The sequence below is a fragment of the Serinus canaria genome, chromosome 1A, assembly GCF_022539315.1.
Source record: "Serinus canaria isolate serCan28SL12 chromosome 1A, serCan2020, whole genome shotgun sequence".
Classification (NCBI taxonomy): Eukaryota; Metazoa; Chordata; class Aves; order Passeriformes; family Fringillidae; genus Serinus; species Serinus canaria.
In genome coordinates, this window is record NC_066314.1 from 32,018,563 (window position 1) to 32,037,082 (window position 18,520).

Here is an 18,520-nt window from a genome sequence, read left to right on the forward strand (position 1 = left end):
ACCCCTGCTTAGCAGCGTAGCAGTTCTCATTGCAGTTGAAGGTAGATTTGTGCCTAAATACTTGTGTTGATGTGGCTCTATGCAAATTGCTCTATGCAATTACTTAAATTACTTATGTCAGCTTCTAACAAGTAGTTTCAGTTTCTGAAAGGTAAGTTGCACAAATACTATCCCTAACCTACCATATGGATTTTAAACCACCCAAAATACAGCCAGTATCTAGAAGAGATGCAGAGCTCCAAAAGCTTGAAAATCTGTGTGCTCGTTTCTAGAGGAGTTGATAGGATTTTGAAGCATCTGCATGAAGGTCAGTCAACATTACAACAGTAACAAAAAAGACAATTTTGGCCAAGAATTACATTAACAAATAAAACTATTTTGATTTGTTGTTGCATGTGAATTTTGCTGTATCTTCACTTCTCTGCTGGGAATAAAGAGGATGTGAACATCATGCGTTGTTTACAATCCAATGTACCCTTTTAATGGCATAGTTTCATAACGTACAGTATGTTTTCTGAAATGCTTCATGTGCATCACTTGCTGACATAGTCTCATGTGGTTATTTTCCTGACTTGAGCTGATTAATGAATGCATGTGTCTGACACTGTTATGCTTAGGGATTTAGTATTTTGTGTTTGTAAAACTAAAAAATAATTTTCCCACTGTTCACTCAGTGCTGTGCTAGAGATACACAGATAAAACTATTGTTTCAGGACAAAAGTCTTTTCCAAATAGATCTGGCAAAGGAAAGGTTAATCAAATACAGCTTAAACAGTTCAAAGAGCATTAATATATATTTCTTAAAATTCATTTTAGTTACTCAGTGATTCTCAGAAATAACCAGCTGTGCATATGTCACCACTTCACAGAGAGCCCTGGCTTTTATTCTGCTTGTGGCAAAAGCTTTTTTCCTTATGTTTACGAGCATCTTTCCTTGTTCTTAAACATGTTAAATCCAGACTGGCAGCTGTGCATGGGAGTTACGACTTGAGTTCTACCTTTGTCTTTGCTCTTGCAGTTCTCTGCTTTGAGAACAGGTTACAGCAAAAGTGGCCTATGTTGTTGGTCCCCTGAGCTGTTCCCACCATTGAGCCCAGAACAATCAGGAAGGTCTTTGAAATCAGCTTCGGGACATGCAGAAGCAGTGAGGACCAACTAGTATCAGCATGGCCCTTCAGGAGTTCTCACGTTGTCTGACCTGGCTGATAAAACCCCTGGCTGTGAAGTAACACTGTTAAGATGTCTATCTGAAACAAATGGAGGACATTTTCTTAACTCCTGATTCATAGTACAGCAAAGCACTAATGATATATTTTTCTGTTAATCATCCCTTGTGGCTTTGATTCTGAGGGTAACATCTAAAAGTAGACAATTAGATGGGAATTAAAGGGCATATTTCTAACAATGAGAATAGCTAATTATTAGAAGAGTTTGCCAAGAGTTGCAGGAGTTTCTCCCTCAGTTCATCACCACTTCTGCCTGTTTTACCCTCATGTGCTTTATCCTTTTAACTAAAGGAGAATCCCTGTAAAAGAGGCAAAAAAAAGGAACAGCAAGTTTCTGGAGCAGTTAGTTGAAAGGCAGACTTTATACAAAAATGTCAATAAAATCATAAGACAAATTATGTAAAGTTTTTATAGTCTGTGAAATAGTTGTGTAATAGTAAAAATACTACATGTATTTTTATTTTGCCTTGTGAAAAAGAAATGAGAAGTCATATTTGATTTCACTTAATGCTACATTAAAGCTGGGACTGGGCCTGCATTGCAAACAGTCTGTCATGGGAATTCAGGATTGGATCACTGGAAAAAGTCCAGTCCTGCTCTTGTCTTGTAATTGACACATCTAGGACTAGCAGTAGCAATGTATTTATGAATGCTGTGAATTTATGAGCATTGCTCACAGAATATGGATGCTTGAGACATTTTCTTCTACTTCAGTTATACAAATCCAATGCAGTGAGACAGCTACACCTGCAATTTTGCTCAAGGAGGATTTGGGTTGTGCTTCCAGTGCTTGTTTATTTCTAATGTCAAAAATTAATTACTGTTACTCTTCCAGGAGTGACCTTTATTGATTTTGAACATTCACAAGTAGTCCATCTCTAAGCTTTGTGGCAAGATATTTTATACTTTCAGGTGGTTTGCAGAGTATCCACGCCTCATGGGACTGGAATGTATCTTAAAAGTCATCTGAGGCTTGCCTAACCTGAGTTATCCCAAGAATGGATAGACTGTTCAGATGCAGCTATTTTTACGTAACAAATTATGACTGCAAATGTCAGTGAGACGTTTCAGTTAGTAACACAACCTTTTCATTTCTATACATTATACATGTGTATATCTTCTTCCTCAGGAAAGACCAGAACCTCTTGTCACCAGTGAATTGCTGGTACTTACTCCTGAACCAAGTGAGAAGAGAAAGCAAAGACCATGCAACACTGAGTGAGATCTACCTGAACAATGTGATCATGCGATTCATGCAGATAAGTGAAGACTCCACCAGAATGTTCAAGAAGGTAATGCATCTCCTGCAGCCCTCTATCCAGGCTTATAAGATGCATGAGGGAGGCAAAAGTGTCCTAATAGCTGTGAGGCCTGTGAGGAGAAGATTCAGCACACACAGCATAAAATCTGTTTTAGCGTACATATAAATTCTTGATGACTGGTCTTTGAAGCAGATACTTAGTGCTGAAATGCCTGGGATCCTGCTGTATATGCTGGTGACCTTAAGAGCTGAATAAAAAAACCCAAAAAGCAGGGGGAAAAGCATGCCCTTCTCTAAAAAGCACACTTGTCTGCCCATGCAGAAAGGAAAACAGTTTTCACTTATGACTCCCAAAATAGTAACACAGTATTAAATAATTATTTTTTAAAAGAATTTCATTGTGAATGAAACAGTTTGAATACAAAGCAAGAGTTTACTTTTTAGTCCCTTAACATAAAGTTGGTTGCATACACTGCAGTTCTCCTAAAAGTATTTCCTTTTCTTCCTAATATTAAACCTGAACATACACTTTTGATAACATAAGTATTTCTATTAGATCCTTTAAGTGTTGTCTCTGTGCATGTTTGTCCTTGTCTGTGACTGTTATGTATTTTCATAACACTTGCATGGTGTCTAAATCCCTCATGTACTGAGCAAGCACTCTAAGCAACCTTAGCTCAAGATCTACATAATGTGTTTGCAGCCATTGTTGTTAAAATGTTTCAAAAGAAAAATAGATTATAAATGCATATATATTAGTCACAGCAAGATGCTGGTAGACAAGCAGCATACAAAAGAATTCAAGAAGAGCAAAGGTTAAAATATGTAAATTGTGTGATGAAGTGATAGCTGCAGTACCCAAGTTAATGTTTTCAAAACAGGTTTCACATATACCCAGCCAGAATTCCAGATTGTACTGGGTTGGGGAGAAGAATCATTTAGGGAGCACATAGATTGTACTTGGAGGAAATTAAAGTGAAAACTTAAATTGAACTTCCTGGTATGCATTAAAACCTGTAACAGGGACAGAGTTGAAGTTTATTGTTTCTCAGTCATGGGTTGTTCATATAATATGTCTGATATGTAAAACTGTAATTTACTGACCAGTTTAATGAATTTACAACTCAATTTAATGAAATGGAAAATAGTTATAGAAATTGATCCAATAATGAGAAAAGTGATTTGAACGAGCTGCAGTACTGCCATTGTGCAGATATCTCAGAGTTGCAAACCAGTAGAATTTTTTTTTTTTAATCTGGAATAGTTTTCCCTTTGTTTATGTCTCAGAAGTATCTTCTTCAATAGGTGTGCATTATTAGACAAACCTGTTTGCTTTCAGCATAGTTCAGTTTTTTGGCACTAGAAATTTTGCTTTTTCTTCCCTTCTGTCCAGGTGGACTGTAAAATCATATCTTGTTAAAGTTTTCAGTGGACAAGTGTGTGTCTTTTTATATTCACTCATGATTTATTAATGGAGATTGCTGAAGCTTCTCTCTCCAAAGGAAAGGGAAATACATGGATATTTTCAGTGTGTTAACAGGAGACATATTGTCCCATCTCCCTGATAAACTTGTTTCTGTCCTCCATGTTGTTCCCATGCAGGTGCAACATTTCAAGTGTTCTCTTTCTAGCCTAGCTTCTTGAAGAAGAGCTAACATCTGCTCTTGCTTTTATATTCCTAACTTGGGAATATAAAAGGGGAAAGAAGAGAAGGGAAATTGAGGTGGTCCTGCCATGCATAACCTGAAGCTGACACTAGTAGAGCCCCGATCCTCAGCAGCCCTTTGCTACCTTTCATTAGGGTTTGCCAGGTGACATTCAGTGTGAGAGTGTCACTTCAAACAGCTGTTAGCTGAGATGGAGCGTGGTCAGAGTGAGCTAAGCAAAGGCTCTGTGCAGAGATCTGAGCCAGTCCCCTAACGTTAGGGGAAGGGTGGCAAGAAGACTCAGTATGGTATAAGTGAGATTCATGGACACTTGGACTCAATGTGGCAGTGCTTGTTCACCAGTACCAATTCTGAGCACACATTTTTAAGACATTCTGTCAAGCTCAGTACTTGTTGCAGAAGGTTGGTATTTCCACTGAGCCCCAGTGTGCATAGTTCTTGCTATGGTGCTTGCTGCAGGGTACTGGTGATTTATTTGCTGTTAGTTCCCAGGTGCAGAACTGATGATGAAGCTCTTCCAGCCCAAACCCTTCCATGATCCTGTGATAATTTGTGTGAGATGTGAATGAGCAGTCTAACTTAAGGTATTACAGAACTGCATAATGGATGTTTACTGGGCAACAAAAAGATCAGATGCAAAACACTTGTACTCTGCTACAGTTCTCTTTGCAGGAAAGTGGTCAGAGGGGCAAAGAGAAGGTGCACTTAGAGTGAGAAAGGTGACAGTCAACAGTGTCCTCCATCAAAATTGTATTCTCCCTGAAGAAAATGGCATTGATTTTGTTGGAGATTTTTTAACATCAAATAGCATATTTAAGTAATTTCTGTCAATTTCTGTGATTCTGCAGATTACTTTCAGAGAAAATGTATTTAGAATAAAATAGTGTCAGAGAAAAGTATAATCAGTCTCAATAGGTATCATATCCCTGTGAAAGCATATGGAATTTGTTCACTGTTCACAGATTCTGGATTAAAGTAGAGACAAACCATGTCCTGCAGATACTTCTGCTCTGGAATCTGATCATACTGTTCTGTGAAATATGTACTGTCTCTCTAAGTAATAAATATAAATAACAAGCAGAAATAAGAAGATTTTTAAAATAGACTAGTGCTTAGTATCTTACTGCAGTCGACGGTCAAGAGCAGGAGATATCTGTACTCTGCTGGCTCTCACAGTATTGGACTCAAGAGCATGTAATGTCTACAGTTCTGTGATTCTATAATTTACAAATAGCAGTTAGTCAAGCTTCTCTGTATTCAATTGTTAGGTCTTCCAGTTATACATCTTACAGCTTATTAATCTAATGGTGTTACACATCACTACTTTTACCTTGTTTTAGTTCTCCATCAGTCTTGTAGCAGCAAGGTGCTTTACTCCATTTCCAAGTGTGGAGAGTAAGTACACACACCAAGCCCATGATCAGAGCAGATCATCATTGTGCTGCTCTGAAACCTCAGTCTTCCTGCTGCAGAAAGGAAAAGTGTCTCAGGGTGGATTGCCCCATTGCCCACAAGCAAGATAAGGGGAGACAACAGCAAAGTCATAATCACTCTGAACTTCTTGACTCTTTCTACTTCCTCTTTTTTACTTTCCCTTTCTCCTTCCAAGAGGATGGGACTTCCAATTCTGCTTCTCAATGATAGACAGTACTGACTTTTTCCATCTTGCTGGTGGGTGTGTTGGTTCTCAAGTGAAACTTTTCCATGAAGTGAGCCCAACATTTTCTAGAAGAGTGTGGCTTGAATTTGTATCTTAAGATTGACTCAAGCTTGAATTGTAGTAAAGATCAATAATTTCCTCCTTTCCCAGCCATGCTTTCCACTGGAGTATTGTTTTGTTACCCCTCCTATGTGCCATATAACACAAGACATAAGTTTGTAGCAGCCCCTTTCTCTATTTGTTCTGTAAAAGGTGTGTGCAATAGCCAATGTGATCTGGTAAAATATAGTGGTGAGGGTGTCCTTGTTCCTTAGGCTTTGTACGTTATCCTTGTCTCAGTCTCTGTTCTTCATCATTCTGTTTTTCCTTTTGTGTGCATTTATGCATCTTTCTGGATATTTGGATTGTTTTGGGGAAATGATCCCTATTGGCTCTGCCTTACATGGTCTAATGGGACTGGATGTGTTGTATTCAAGTACCTGATTGTATATGGCTTTGCTGTCTAGTCTAGCCTCCTTAACATGTTGATATTAATTAATTTTGTTTTCCCAGGAGCTATCGGTTAATCTTTTTTTTCCAGGGGTCAGGAACTGGCATCTTTTTAAATCTACTAAATGCAAGACCAAGAGAGGATCTAGTACAGAGATTTTGTAGCATTTGTTGGGAGACATTATGTCAGGCCTCATACTTTGAGATAGGCATCTAATCTCTTCTTTTAAGTTGCTGGCATATAAAAGCAGTAAGATTGCCGTTGATGTCTGCCCTTCATGCTGCACATAAAATTGCAAAAATGAAGTAGCGGAGTTCAAACCTTGCATGCTTGCATGTTTCTTCAGGGAGATGGGGTAGCTGGCCTCATGGGGACAATTAAAGAATAAAGTAATAAGGAGAAATGTCAAGCAGAAGGGAAAAGTATTATGCAGTGATTCTGGTTACCCCAGCAGTAATAATCAACTGTATAAACACATACTTACAAAATCCTTAAGCAGATCTGTATATTTATAATTTATAAACATGTATTTTCCTTGGACAGAAATCTGCATAAGCCAAGATGAACATATCTTCCAATGTTTACAGTAAAAGATGCTGGAGAAACCAAGCACAATAAATATTTTAGTTCCTTAATCTGGCTATTAACAAGGAATATGACTACCTACTGAATCTGTTTGGTGTTATACAGATTGTGGCATATAAATTTTTTGCATCATTTTCTTAAACATTTAAATGTTTAAAAGGATAACAAAGCTGTTTGTTGCTATAGACTGGCAAGTCTGGGACAAAATTTTACTGAGTTGGCTATGTTAGTGTCACGCAGCTCATGAAACCTCCATAAAAGAAGGGTTTGCACTTCACTTCCCACGGGGACCAGCAGCAGGCTTATTTAAAAGCAATAGGCACAGAATATTTTCCTTAAATTATGTTAACTGAGTAGTGTTGTGTAGGCTAAATACAGACACTAAAGAGTTCCAGGAAGAACTGGACTGACCCTTAAATTTCAGTGAAAATAAACAAGAGTAAAGCTGGAGTGCCAAATTATGCTTTAGCTGAAATGTATGGAAAAAATTTAAACAGACTTCAATGAAAATATATTAATGTGGAATAAAATTTTAAGTTTCTCAGACTTCTATCCAGAAGTACAAATCTTGATAACATCAGTAGGAGCTCTGATGTGTTGAAGCTTGAGCACATACTGAAAGGAGGGTTTAGGTACATTTGCTTGTTGGTTGCATGTGTATGATCTATGCTGCTAGCATGTGAAAACAATACACTACTGTCTCTTAATGTCTTGCATCAGATTAGTAACATATATAATATTTTTAGCAGGAATTTGCATGTGCTCTAACATTTTATTATATTCTTCATTCCTTTGGTTAATAGGTACTAGTGCATTTCTCAGAGGCACGGTGAATAACTAAGCTCCTTCAGTGATTGTTTGTCTGGTTTTAATAGCCTGCTTAGAGCTATCAACTCAGCTCTGGGAAAATGTGTGCTGCATCTTACTTTCTGTTGTTTGGGTACCCTGTGGACAGGCTCCTAGAGGAGCACACCATTCACACATGCTGAACCCTACTGCAGGGAATAAGTAGCATAAGCAAGAAATAGGAAAGCAATTAATCACTGAAACTAAATTCACTTCTTAACTGGTACATGGCATATATTACACACTAAAAGCTATATTGCTTGCCACTCAAGTCAGTGTTTCTTGATCCTAAATGGTAAAGAAAAATGTATTAGTTCTTGAAAAATAAATCCCTTTTATACTGCTAAGTTTAACCAAATTTCAATATTTTTTTTGACAATTTCTTCAAAATCTTTCATCAGAATTGAAATAGTTTAAAATGTTATCCATCACTGCAGGCATCCTCTGCTAGTTGGAGTCCACACATGAAGTGGTGGAGGGATGATTCCTTTGTGATTGTGTGGCATTGCTTTGTTGTCACTTCCCAATTTTCACTCTTTTTGCTGATCACCTCCCTCCTTCTCTTTTTGCTTTCCATTTTAAAGCTTCTTGTCCTTCTATAAAAGCATCTTTCTCTATTGTGATCTCTTCCATTCACTTTCAAATTTACCCTTGATCACTGTGTTGCCCTATCATGTATGCATGATAGCCAATAAATCCTGAGGGCTGGACTGCTTGTATTTCAGTCTGGACAGAGCTTGAAAGGAGCAAAGGGAAAAAATGGGTCCTAGTAAATAGTGATCATTCACCAAATCCTCAGCTCATCTGGTGTCTACTTGCATCAAGGTGGGACTGCATTAAGGGGAGGGTCCATCCTTCAATGAACTGTGTGTGCTTTGCTTACAGTAAAATCTCAAGGGGTAAAGAGAAAATTTATTTGGGGTTTTCTGTCTCACCTTTTCAAACAAACTTCTGCACTACCATGTTAAGGCATCCTGCCTTAGAATTGCTGTTGCTGTATTTAGGGCTTGACTTCTCATCAGCCTCAAGATGGCTGTGAGCAACAGTTGAAAGGGATAAACTGCTTGAAGCTGCACTTCATCTAGAGTTCTCTCCTACATGGGCATGCTCTCGTCTTAATGTCAAACATCTTATTTGTATGCTTTGCCCTTTTTTCTGCTCAAGTAATGTTAAAAACCACTCACATTCAGCACTATAGAACCATCTATCCAAGAATAAACAGTTGGCCTCTTCCTGGAGCTTTGAGGAGATGTGTAAGCTGTGTTAGAGCTGTGCTGCTGACTTTTAAAGGCAGGGTGCCAATGTAAAGCAATGAAAAGCAACTCAGAATTTTTGCTAAAGATTTTACGGCATTTCCCTACAGCAGCTTGCAAATCTGCAGTCCTTTTCAATTCTTCATAAGCACTCTACTGTTACATATAAGAAATTTGTTCTTCTTATTAGATGAAAATAATCTATATTTGCAAAGAAATGGAAGTAGTAAGCCTTGAGTTCTAGATACTTTGGAACTAATGCATACCTCATGAAAATACGTCTTTGAAAAGTATAAGCAACAAGGAAAGTTTCACAGTAATTCTGTGTACCTCAGCTTCAGAGCACTTGTCTTACTGTGCCTGAGCTACTGCAGCTAATGCCCTTGGGAATACAAGAATGTCACTGAAGTGTTTTTTTAAGTTATATTCCTAGATTCTTGTCAGTGTAAAACCATCTTGCATTTAATGATTGGAGTGAATACTGATAAGTGATATGATGGGTGCCAAAGTAGGATAGTAGGAGCAGGAGAAAAAAACACCCCAAATTTTCTGTCTGAGCTACTGTATGTATGTGTTTCATCCTCCTGGAAGACACAATGGGTGGGATGTGTGGTGTGGTTTCTCCTCATGGTTTCTCCTCATACGTGGATGTTGTGCTGCAAATTCTCATTCAGAAACCCATTATTCCTTCAGGTGTTTTAGTGATGGCCAAGTATGCGCTAGCAGCTTTGGAGATGAGTTGTCCCTGAGGATTTTCCTTTGGCTTCCATACAAATACAAAGTACTTCTCATAGCTAAGGCCATTCTCTATCATGCTGTTGAAGTTTTTAGAAGCCAGACTAATTATCAATTTATTCACAGAAAAAAAATCTGATGCTTCCAGCATGGATGTTTAGAATGCTGAGCATCACAGCAGAAGCGTAGCCAGGCTGTTTGCCAAGTCCCATAGCTCTGTTCTGTAGCTGCTTTCCAAAGGCCATGATAGAAACACCTTCAATTCTTGCACAGTTGCCACCATTTTCATCAGATTGAGCTGCTGTGGAAAACTAACAAAGGAATATATTTCAATGAGACTCCAATTAAATGCTCTTGTTTTGACATATTTGCTTTGATAATAACTGCTGCTAAGCATTTCTTTTTTTTTCTGGGTTAGAATGAAAGTAAAGTCACAGTCCAGAAAAGCTAAACAAAGCTGGTTCAGCAGCCCACTCTGTGGAATATTATGCAGTTGGGTATCTGTTTCAAAGAGGAGCCACAATTATTTCTTGCATAAATATTTAGATAGTTGTATGTGCTGAGAAACAAAGACTAGATGCAAAATTGGGCAGGATGTCCCTTTAGAATATCACATTCTGCATGGTTTCGGTTTTGTATATATCATAGCAATTATAAAACAGTACACAGTTTGTTCTGTTAAAAATATTAATCTTAAACTTTCCCCTTTCTGTTGGCACCTAATTTCCTGATGCTTTATGGGAAAAATACCTTTAAATTACTTCTGGGTTTCTTTTTAGGAGTCTTCTGTCCAGATGTTATCTGTCTGCCTCTGCATCCCTAAATCATTCTTTTTAGTGCACTGTCATTCAGAATGGTTTTTGGGAGCAACATTGCATTCACTGTCTAGGATGAGCAATGAGTATAAATATCAAGAAACAAGTGTATGATGCAGTTTTTACATGCCCTTTTCTAATGATTCTTTTTAATTACAGAGTAAAGAGATTTCATTTCAGCTTCATGAAGACTTAATGAAAGTACTTAACGAGCTTTACACAGTAAGTACAGTTACTTACTTAGCTTATCTTATACAAGTTCCATATCAGACTACTTCTGTAAGCTTTAAGTGGACTTTCATCCACTATGTTACCCCCAGTGGAGTTACTTATTTTTATGTTTTACACAAGCCTAAACTATATTTTTGAAAAGACTACTCATTTGTTTAAAATACATACGCTAATGCTTTCAGGATTACTCTTTACTTTCAACTCTTTTTTCCCCCCAGACTCTGGTAAGCCAGTTTATTAGAACTTTTGTTGTTTATTAATGAAACATTTCTACTCAGAGCTTACCAGAGCAAACTTCTTTCTTTTCTGCTTTGTTTTTGTCCATGCTGCTTAGTTTGACTTGTTTTTATGGACTAAAGTCCATAAAAATCATAGGTGTTTGCAGATCCAGTGCTGTGCTATCTAAATGTTACTTATGTGCCCTTCCCCATCCCTGACTGGGATAAGTAAATAATGAAAGGAAAAACAGAGGGTTTTGCAGACTTCCCATACCATTTAGAGAGATCAAGAAAAAAAAACACTGTCAACATTCTGGCAAGCTCCTGCTGATCCGTAGGAATCAGCAGAACTTAGAAAACTTAGGTCTGAATTTCTATTTTCTTGTTTGAAACCCATTTACACAACTTGGTACTACAAAACAATGTCTCATCTACCTGATAATTATTTCCCCAGCTATTTTCTGAGGTGGTATGTTGTGAAAAAGAAAAGAAGCAAAAATTACCCTTTTTTTGAAACACAGCTGTAGAATTTAGATGAATTGGTGATATGCATCTCTTATAAAAGCCTGTTGATTTCTGCTCATTCAGGAAGTTGTACATTTAAATGCCCTTTTTTTTTTTTTTTTTTGTCTGGAAGAACTGAAACATATATGCTCCAGTACCCTGTATAACAATCTCTAGGCACCCCTGTTCCCCAAGATTTGGAGTACCATAAAAAAACCTTACAGTAGTGATATCAAGAAACATTTGTGAAGTTTAGGAAGCTATCAGTGATCACTTCTCCACAGGCAGAGCCCTAACATTAGTTTTGTGCATCTTAGTGATTTTTCTTTTGACCTAGGGAAAACTCTGGAGCCATCAGTAGATGGGCTGAAGAACATTTAAACACAAGAACAACTTAGGTGGCAAAAAGGAGATCCAAAGAAAATTAGTCTTGTCTTTCTGCCTTGAGTTCTTTTTAGTTGTTACAGACGCAGATTCCCAAGGCCTTCCTAAACCACCACTTTTTTTGTTTTGTTTGGGATTTTCTTTGGGGTTTCTTGAGTCTGAAACCGCCAGGATTTTGTAGGGTGTGATACTGCAAAGCCTTCTTGGCTGAGGCCTGCAGTCAGTGAAGTGTTCTGGGATCAGCTTCTGCAAAGCAGCGATAGGCGCAGACAATTCTCACAGCTGCAGGGGATCAGCAGCTGCAGGAGCCATGGCACAAGTGGGACTCCAGTGCTGAATAAGCCCTGAAGATGCAGCCTTGTTTCAATTAAACAGTTGCATAACTCCAGTGTCTGGCGAGGCTTGGGATTAGTGCCTGTGCTCCCAGGGTAGGGAAACAGTGAGGCATGTGCTGAAATACTTTTCTGAAGTACCACTGAGAATCTGCAGGACTGTACTTCGGTATTTTCATTCTTTTTCCTCACACTAGTGCTATATATGCACACTGATAACCATCAGATTTCATCAGGTATTAACTTCCATATTATGGCTTCCAGTGCGTGCTAATTCCTTTCTCAGAATTTAAGATTTTTTTTTTAATGGGAATATTTTTTATGCTATAAAAATTCTGAATTTGTCCACAATTTGAGTCAGGCCACTGCTGCAAGATGGTTTCTTGGGATGGAATTTACTTACCTGATTTTCAGACATCTGCAATGTAGATACAAATATCTTAGCATGCTATCTGTGTTCCAGCTAAAGTCCCTGGAAATCTAATATGGACAGATGAGACCCCTTTAATCAGATGCAAGAATCTGCTTCAGATTAAGTGATCTGTACTGTTAACATCATTGTCCAGCTTTTCATTGATTGCTAAGAGCTTGGTCAGCTGTTCATGTCCACATTTAGCTAAATAAAGCCCACACATAATAAAGTGACAATATGGTGCAAAGTTGCATCTGTTTCACTGCTTGAATGTTTAGAATGGTCATCATCATATCTGTGTATTATATCTACTCATGTACATAAAGATAGAACAGTATCTAGACAGATGGGGACCTCATTTAATTCTTTATGACATTTACTGTGTACAGAATAAGATCATAGTGGCCTTATCAGAACAAGTATCAACAGTTTTAATCTCCAGCAGTGACATTTCTCAGTCACAAAAAGGAAATGTCATCTACTTGTTTACCCCATGATTTATAGAGGGGGGAGAAGTTTTTAAAAAATCAGTCTTTCTATTGTGAGATAAATCATTGTCTCCAAAAAAAAAGCGCGAATTTATATGGAATCTGTGAGTAATATACTAATACTGAAGTCTCTCCCTACTGCTTAGTTCTATTTGTTTGAAAGGAAAGGTGCCTTCATGAAATGTAACTTAGAATGGGGTGTCATATTGGAATTTAAGTACCTCTAAAGCCTCTGAGTAAGGAGCAAGTATTAGAGCTTATAGTATGTATGAAGAAGGTCTAATAACCTGGCTATTTCTTATCATCATGCCTTATTTTACAGCAAAGGTCTGTAAATTAAGGCCTTTAGCTTGTGCTGTCCTCATTAAAACTACACAGCATGTAGAGGATTGTTGAAGAAATAAGAACAGAAGCACGTGAACAACTTCAGATGTTCTCAGAACAAAGTGGGCTTATTTTGCTGGAATAATCAGAATTTTGTAAGGGAAACCTTACTTTCTAATTGTCTATCTCTTCTATGTAAAGGTTTGTTTAAATGTTACATTACATAGGTTTTCGACAAGTTTTACAACTAACAAAAAAGCATTTTAAAACTCTGTATTTTCAATTTTCAGTATTTTATGCATGGATTTTAAAATTAGGACTGAAAACATCATTTTAAAACTAATTTAATAGCTAAGCTTCATTTTGTATCTTTGTGAGTTCAGTAAATTATGACTGGCAGGTACTTAAAACTGTGCCTGGTGTCTCCGTGCCAGACAGTCAGTATTTTCAGGTCTGCAGTGTCCCAGCTGCTGCACTCCTCCCTTACTCCTCTCCTTGCCACACTTTCAGCCAGTGCAAGCCAGGAATCAGTCCCGTGTTTCAGATGAGAATATAAGCTATAGAAATTACAATGAAGTGTACCTTTTGATTGAGGGGGATGGGGAAAGAAGAGCTCAGTTAGTTGTGTGGGGTCACAGAAAGGAGTTTTGCCTGGCATTTACAAGAAGAAAAGTTGGTCAAATGGAAAGCTGGAAGATGTTTGGTTTATTCTTTTGTGAACTGATTAATTTAGAAATCTTCTTACACATTGGCTTAAAGAGACAACAGATTATTGACTTTGCAATGCATCATCTTTGCAACATAGAAAACTCCCCAGTCAACTCTTCTTCTATTTCTCTGGGAAGCTAAAATACCTTGCCTTGTCAGATCAAGAACTGGTATATAGCAATAGTATCTGAATGATGGGGAATGACAGGGAACAGAAGGTAGGCAGACACTTTTCTTGTGTTGGAGAGAGGTCTTCACTGGACTTATTCAGGGGTCAGGACAAATTCATAAATGTCTTCTAAAGACGTCAGGAAGGTCCCAGGGTTGGTGAAAATACAAAGCTGTTCCAGTAATAAGGCTGAGGGCACATGGCATAGAAAAGTGATGCACATCATCAAAGTACATCATCATGGCTCCCACTTGGCCTTCCATTAGTCCTACTGGCATCACACATTTCACAAGCAATGCAAATGTAAAGTGCTCAGAAAAAGGAAAAAGTGAGGACAGTCCAAAGCAACTTGGATGTTAAAAAAGACAGGGCTGCTGTGCCACTTGCATTTTTCATTGATTTATCTTATTCTTGAAAAATCCTGGCTGATTAATTTTTCAAGGTAGTTGCTGACAGATTTTCTTTGTTTCTTTGCTGAAATAACACAGAATCTGATTTATCTTCAAAAAGTTAAGTTCAGTTTACTGTGGCGCATCAGAGATCTGAGAAGGTGAAATCAGTAATCCTGTACTGATAGTAATATATAAGTGACAATTCCTAAAATGACAGCAGAGTTTGGCTTGGAATGAGTGAACAGGATGCTGACAACAGCTCATACTGAGCCTGCTTAACTGCTAGAGGCCACTGGTGTAGTAAAATGGGCATAAGATTTTGTTTATTTCTTGTGTAGAGCACTAACTAACCAAATTTAATGAAACCCTTGTGACTCCACCTTCTGAGAAGAACTCACAGCTTAGCAGAGACAATTCTAAAACAATTCAAACCTGATAAATACGCCAGGGATGAGCTAGGAAATTACTATTTCCCAAGAAACACTGTGAAAAAGCTCTCAATGACACAGTTTTATTATAAAAATAAAGTACATGTTAACAGAGTCATTTCAATCTATCTTAACTCTGTAGCTTTCAATCTTGCCTTGGTTTGAGTTTTCTAGAAAAGAAGTATGCTTGTGGAGAAGGAAAGCTAGTCCCCTGCTATGGGCACATTCTTCACTTATGGCCCATAGAAGTATAGCACTAATTATTGTCTTGTTGATGGATTTGCCTAGATAACTGTGGGGTTAAATAAAATAATTACATAAGGATGTACTCTAGTGTGTCCTTGCTTGTGATAAATACAACTTCTGCCTTAAGCCTATTTGCTGAGCTCTTACGAACAATGCTGAAGCTTTGGCACACAAATTAAGATGTTTATGCTACCAAGTGAACAGTCTGTCACCTACAAATGTGAGAGTACATAGTTAGGATAGCATAATCTTTTTCATCTGCTTGTAGTCTGACACAGTCATCTGACAAATATATATCACTGGATCAGCAGAATAAACCTGCTAAATTAATAGGATATAAACTCCAGACTTAATTTTAGAAAGGTACTAGTATGCTTTTAACAGTGCTGATTCACTGCAGTGGAGAAATGCAGAAAATATCATTATGACAGTTCAGCATCTGCAAAATTACAACCTTGCTCTCTTTTTTCAGTGTGTACTTGATGGCTGATCAGTAAGCAGTTTGGAGACTAACTAAAGTCAGTTCAGTGGTGGATGCTCTCACAGGATGGTGTCAGTTCAACAGTTTGGTGGATATTTGAGAAGCATTATTACATGTTTCATACTTTGAGTAACAGATCTGTGAATCTGTTGCATGTTCATAGATCAGAGGCCTACAAATCTCTGAACTTTCCATACAGTAAGTCTGTTTAGGAAAGCCTGTTAATGTGTTTAACAGTATCTAACAATCTTTAAAACTCCAAGGCAGAAAGATGACATAGTGTTAAGGGAAAGAATCATATATGCAACTTAGCCAGCAAATTCTAAGCCAATTTGTTGGGGAAGTATGTACTAAAATACTTGGGAGCCAACTCCCTAGCTTGGTCCCATTTATTTTTCCACAATTTTTACGTGTCTCTCTAATGCTTTCTCAAATTAAGTTCAGCTGCTGCAATATCAGCTCTTAAAAAAGCATTGACACGTCATAAAAAGGCTCAGAAATCATTAAGACGTTTTCCCCAAAGGCTTGCAAAATAATGATGTCACTTGTGCATGAGATAAACATACTATCAATATAACAAACTGGACAGGAGTCACGTGCCTAGGCTGATCACTGCTCTTTACAGAGTCTACATTGATTCCTAAGCCAGTGAAGCTTGGGTAGGACTGACTGTCTAATGTCCAGCACTGTGAATACAGAGAAAGGACTTATTTTTGAATTTTAGTTATTTAAGAAACCATTTGTACCAAGAACTTGTGCAGAATTTGTTGTGAGAACATGGATTTCAAGTAGACGTCTTGGTTTCCTGTGAAGGCTATGAGTTCCATGTAGTTCTCCCACAAAACTTGCCTATCAATCAGTGTAGAGTGAGAACTCTGGATTTGGTAGCATGTGCTGTAAGCAAGTAGTGAGAAGAAAAAACACTCCTTGGTGATGTGAAGCTAGTGGAGTCAGTGTGGAGATATTGGTGAGAACAGAGATACCCTTGTACTCGTTCAAGTAGTGCTTCTTTCAATAAGGAGGCAAGCTTCAGTGACAGCCACTGCAGAAGGACATTTATGCCTAATCTGCTGGTTTAAGAACTGCTGCTTTTGGCAAGCAGAACAAATCCTTGTTTCCACTTAGGTGCTTTGAGATGCAGTTAGAAAACTTTTAGATATATTTGATACAGAATCACAGAATATGCTTAGTTGGAATGGACCCTCAAGGATTACAGAATCCATCTCCTGGCCCTGCATAACACCGTCCCCAACAGTGATGTCATGTGCCCTAGAATCTTACCCAGATACTTCCTGAACTCAGGAAGGGCTTGGTGCCGTGACCACTTCCCTAGAGAGTCTGTTCCAGTGCCCAGCCACCCTCAGGGTGAAGAACTTTTTTCTAATATCCAAATTAAACTTCCCATGACAATTTCAGGCCATTCCCTTGGGACCTGTCACTGGTCACCACAGAGAAGAAATCAATGTCTGCCCCTTATGAGGAAGTTGCAGATGGCAATGAGCTCTCCCCTCAGTCTCCTGTTCTGGCTGAAGAGACCAAGTGACCTCAGGCACTTCTCATACAGCTTCCCCTCAAGGCACTTCACCACCTTTGTTGCCCTCCTATGGGCACTTTCCAAGAACTTTATATCCCTCTTCTATTGTGGCTCCCAAAACTGCACACAATACTTAAGGTGAGGTTGTCCCCTCCCTTGCCTGGCTGGTGATGCTGTTTCTGATGCTTTCCAAGACATGGGAGGCCTTCCTGGCTGCCAGGGCACTGCTGACTCATATCCAACTTCCCCTTGACCAGGACCCCATGGTCCCTTTCTATGGCACTGCCCTCCAGCCTCTCATTCCCCAGTCTGTCCATTCATCCAGTGCTGCCCCATCCCAGGGGCAGAGTCCCAACACCTTTCCTTTCCTAAATTTCCACTGGCAAAGAAACTTACACAAGATCCATGTTTCTAAGTCAACATTTTGCTCAAAGACCCTCTGATTTTTCTGTATATACCTTTATATTTTCATTTTCTCCAATTCTTCTTTGACTCTTGCCTTTTGCAGGTCATGAAAACATACCTTTCATGAGGTTGGTGATTGCCCAATTCTCTTAATTTGTCAAGGTCTCTTTGCAGGGCCCCCCTGCTTTGGAGGGAGTCAGCAGCTTCTCCCAGTTTTGTATCAGCTGTGAACTTGTTTAGTATCCCTTCTAGTCATGTATCCAAGTCATTAATGAAGATGTTGAAGAGCACAGGACCTACGGTTGCCCTGCAGAACCCCACTAGTGACAGGTCACCCTTCTGATGTCACCCCATTCACTATAACTGTGCCCAACCAATGGGCCAGTTGCTCACCAATCACATGAAGTGTTTATCCAGCTGTGTGCTGGACATTTATCCAGAAGGATACTCTGAGAGACAGTATTGAAAGATCTGATGATGAATCTGAAAGATTACATCAGCTGGCTTCCCTTGGTGGGAACTAGGTGGGTTGCCTTGCCATAAAGAGAAATCAAGTTTGATCAACAGGACATCTCTCATGAAGCTGTGCTGGCTGTGACCAGTGACTGCATTGTCTTTCAGGTGTTTTTAAATGCATCCCAGAATAATCTCCTTCATAGCTTTACCAGGCACTGAAGTAGGATAGACAGACCTGCAGTTTCCAGGGAGGGCCCTTCTTGCCCTTTT

The 18,520-nt window shown here is 38.6% G+C and overlaps 1 protein-coding gene across 4 annotated transcripts in view; it reads left to right on the forward strand.

The window, feature by feature from the left end:
* The window catches only part of SRGAP1 (SLIT-ROBO Rho GTPase activating protein 1), a 139,733-nt gene that overhangs the window by 68,005 nt on the left and 53,208 nt on the right, over window positions 1–18,520 (forward strand). For all 4 annotated transcript variants that reach the window (XR_001991449.3, XM_030237956.2, XM_018919678.3 and 1 more), the window contains exons 3-4: window positions 2,356–2,518; window positions 10,698–10,760. Coding sequence is in view for 3 of the 4 variants with exons in the window: in XM_030237956.2 (XP_030093816.2) it covers window positions 2,356–2,518; window positions 10,698–10,760 (226 nt within the window). In the remaining variant the exon portion in view is untranslated. The remainder of the gene's footprint in view (window positions 1–2,355; window positions 2,519–10,697; window positions 10,761–18,520) is intronic.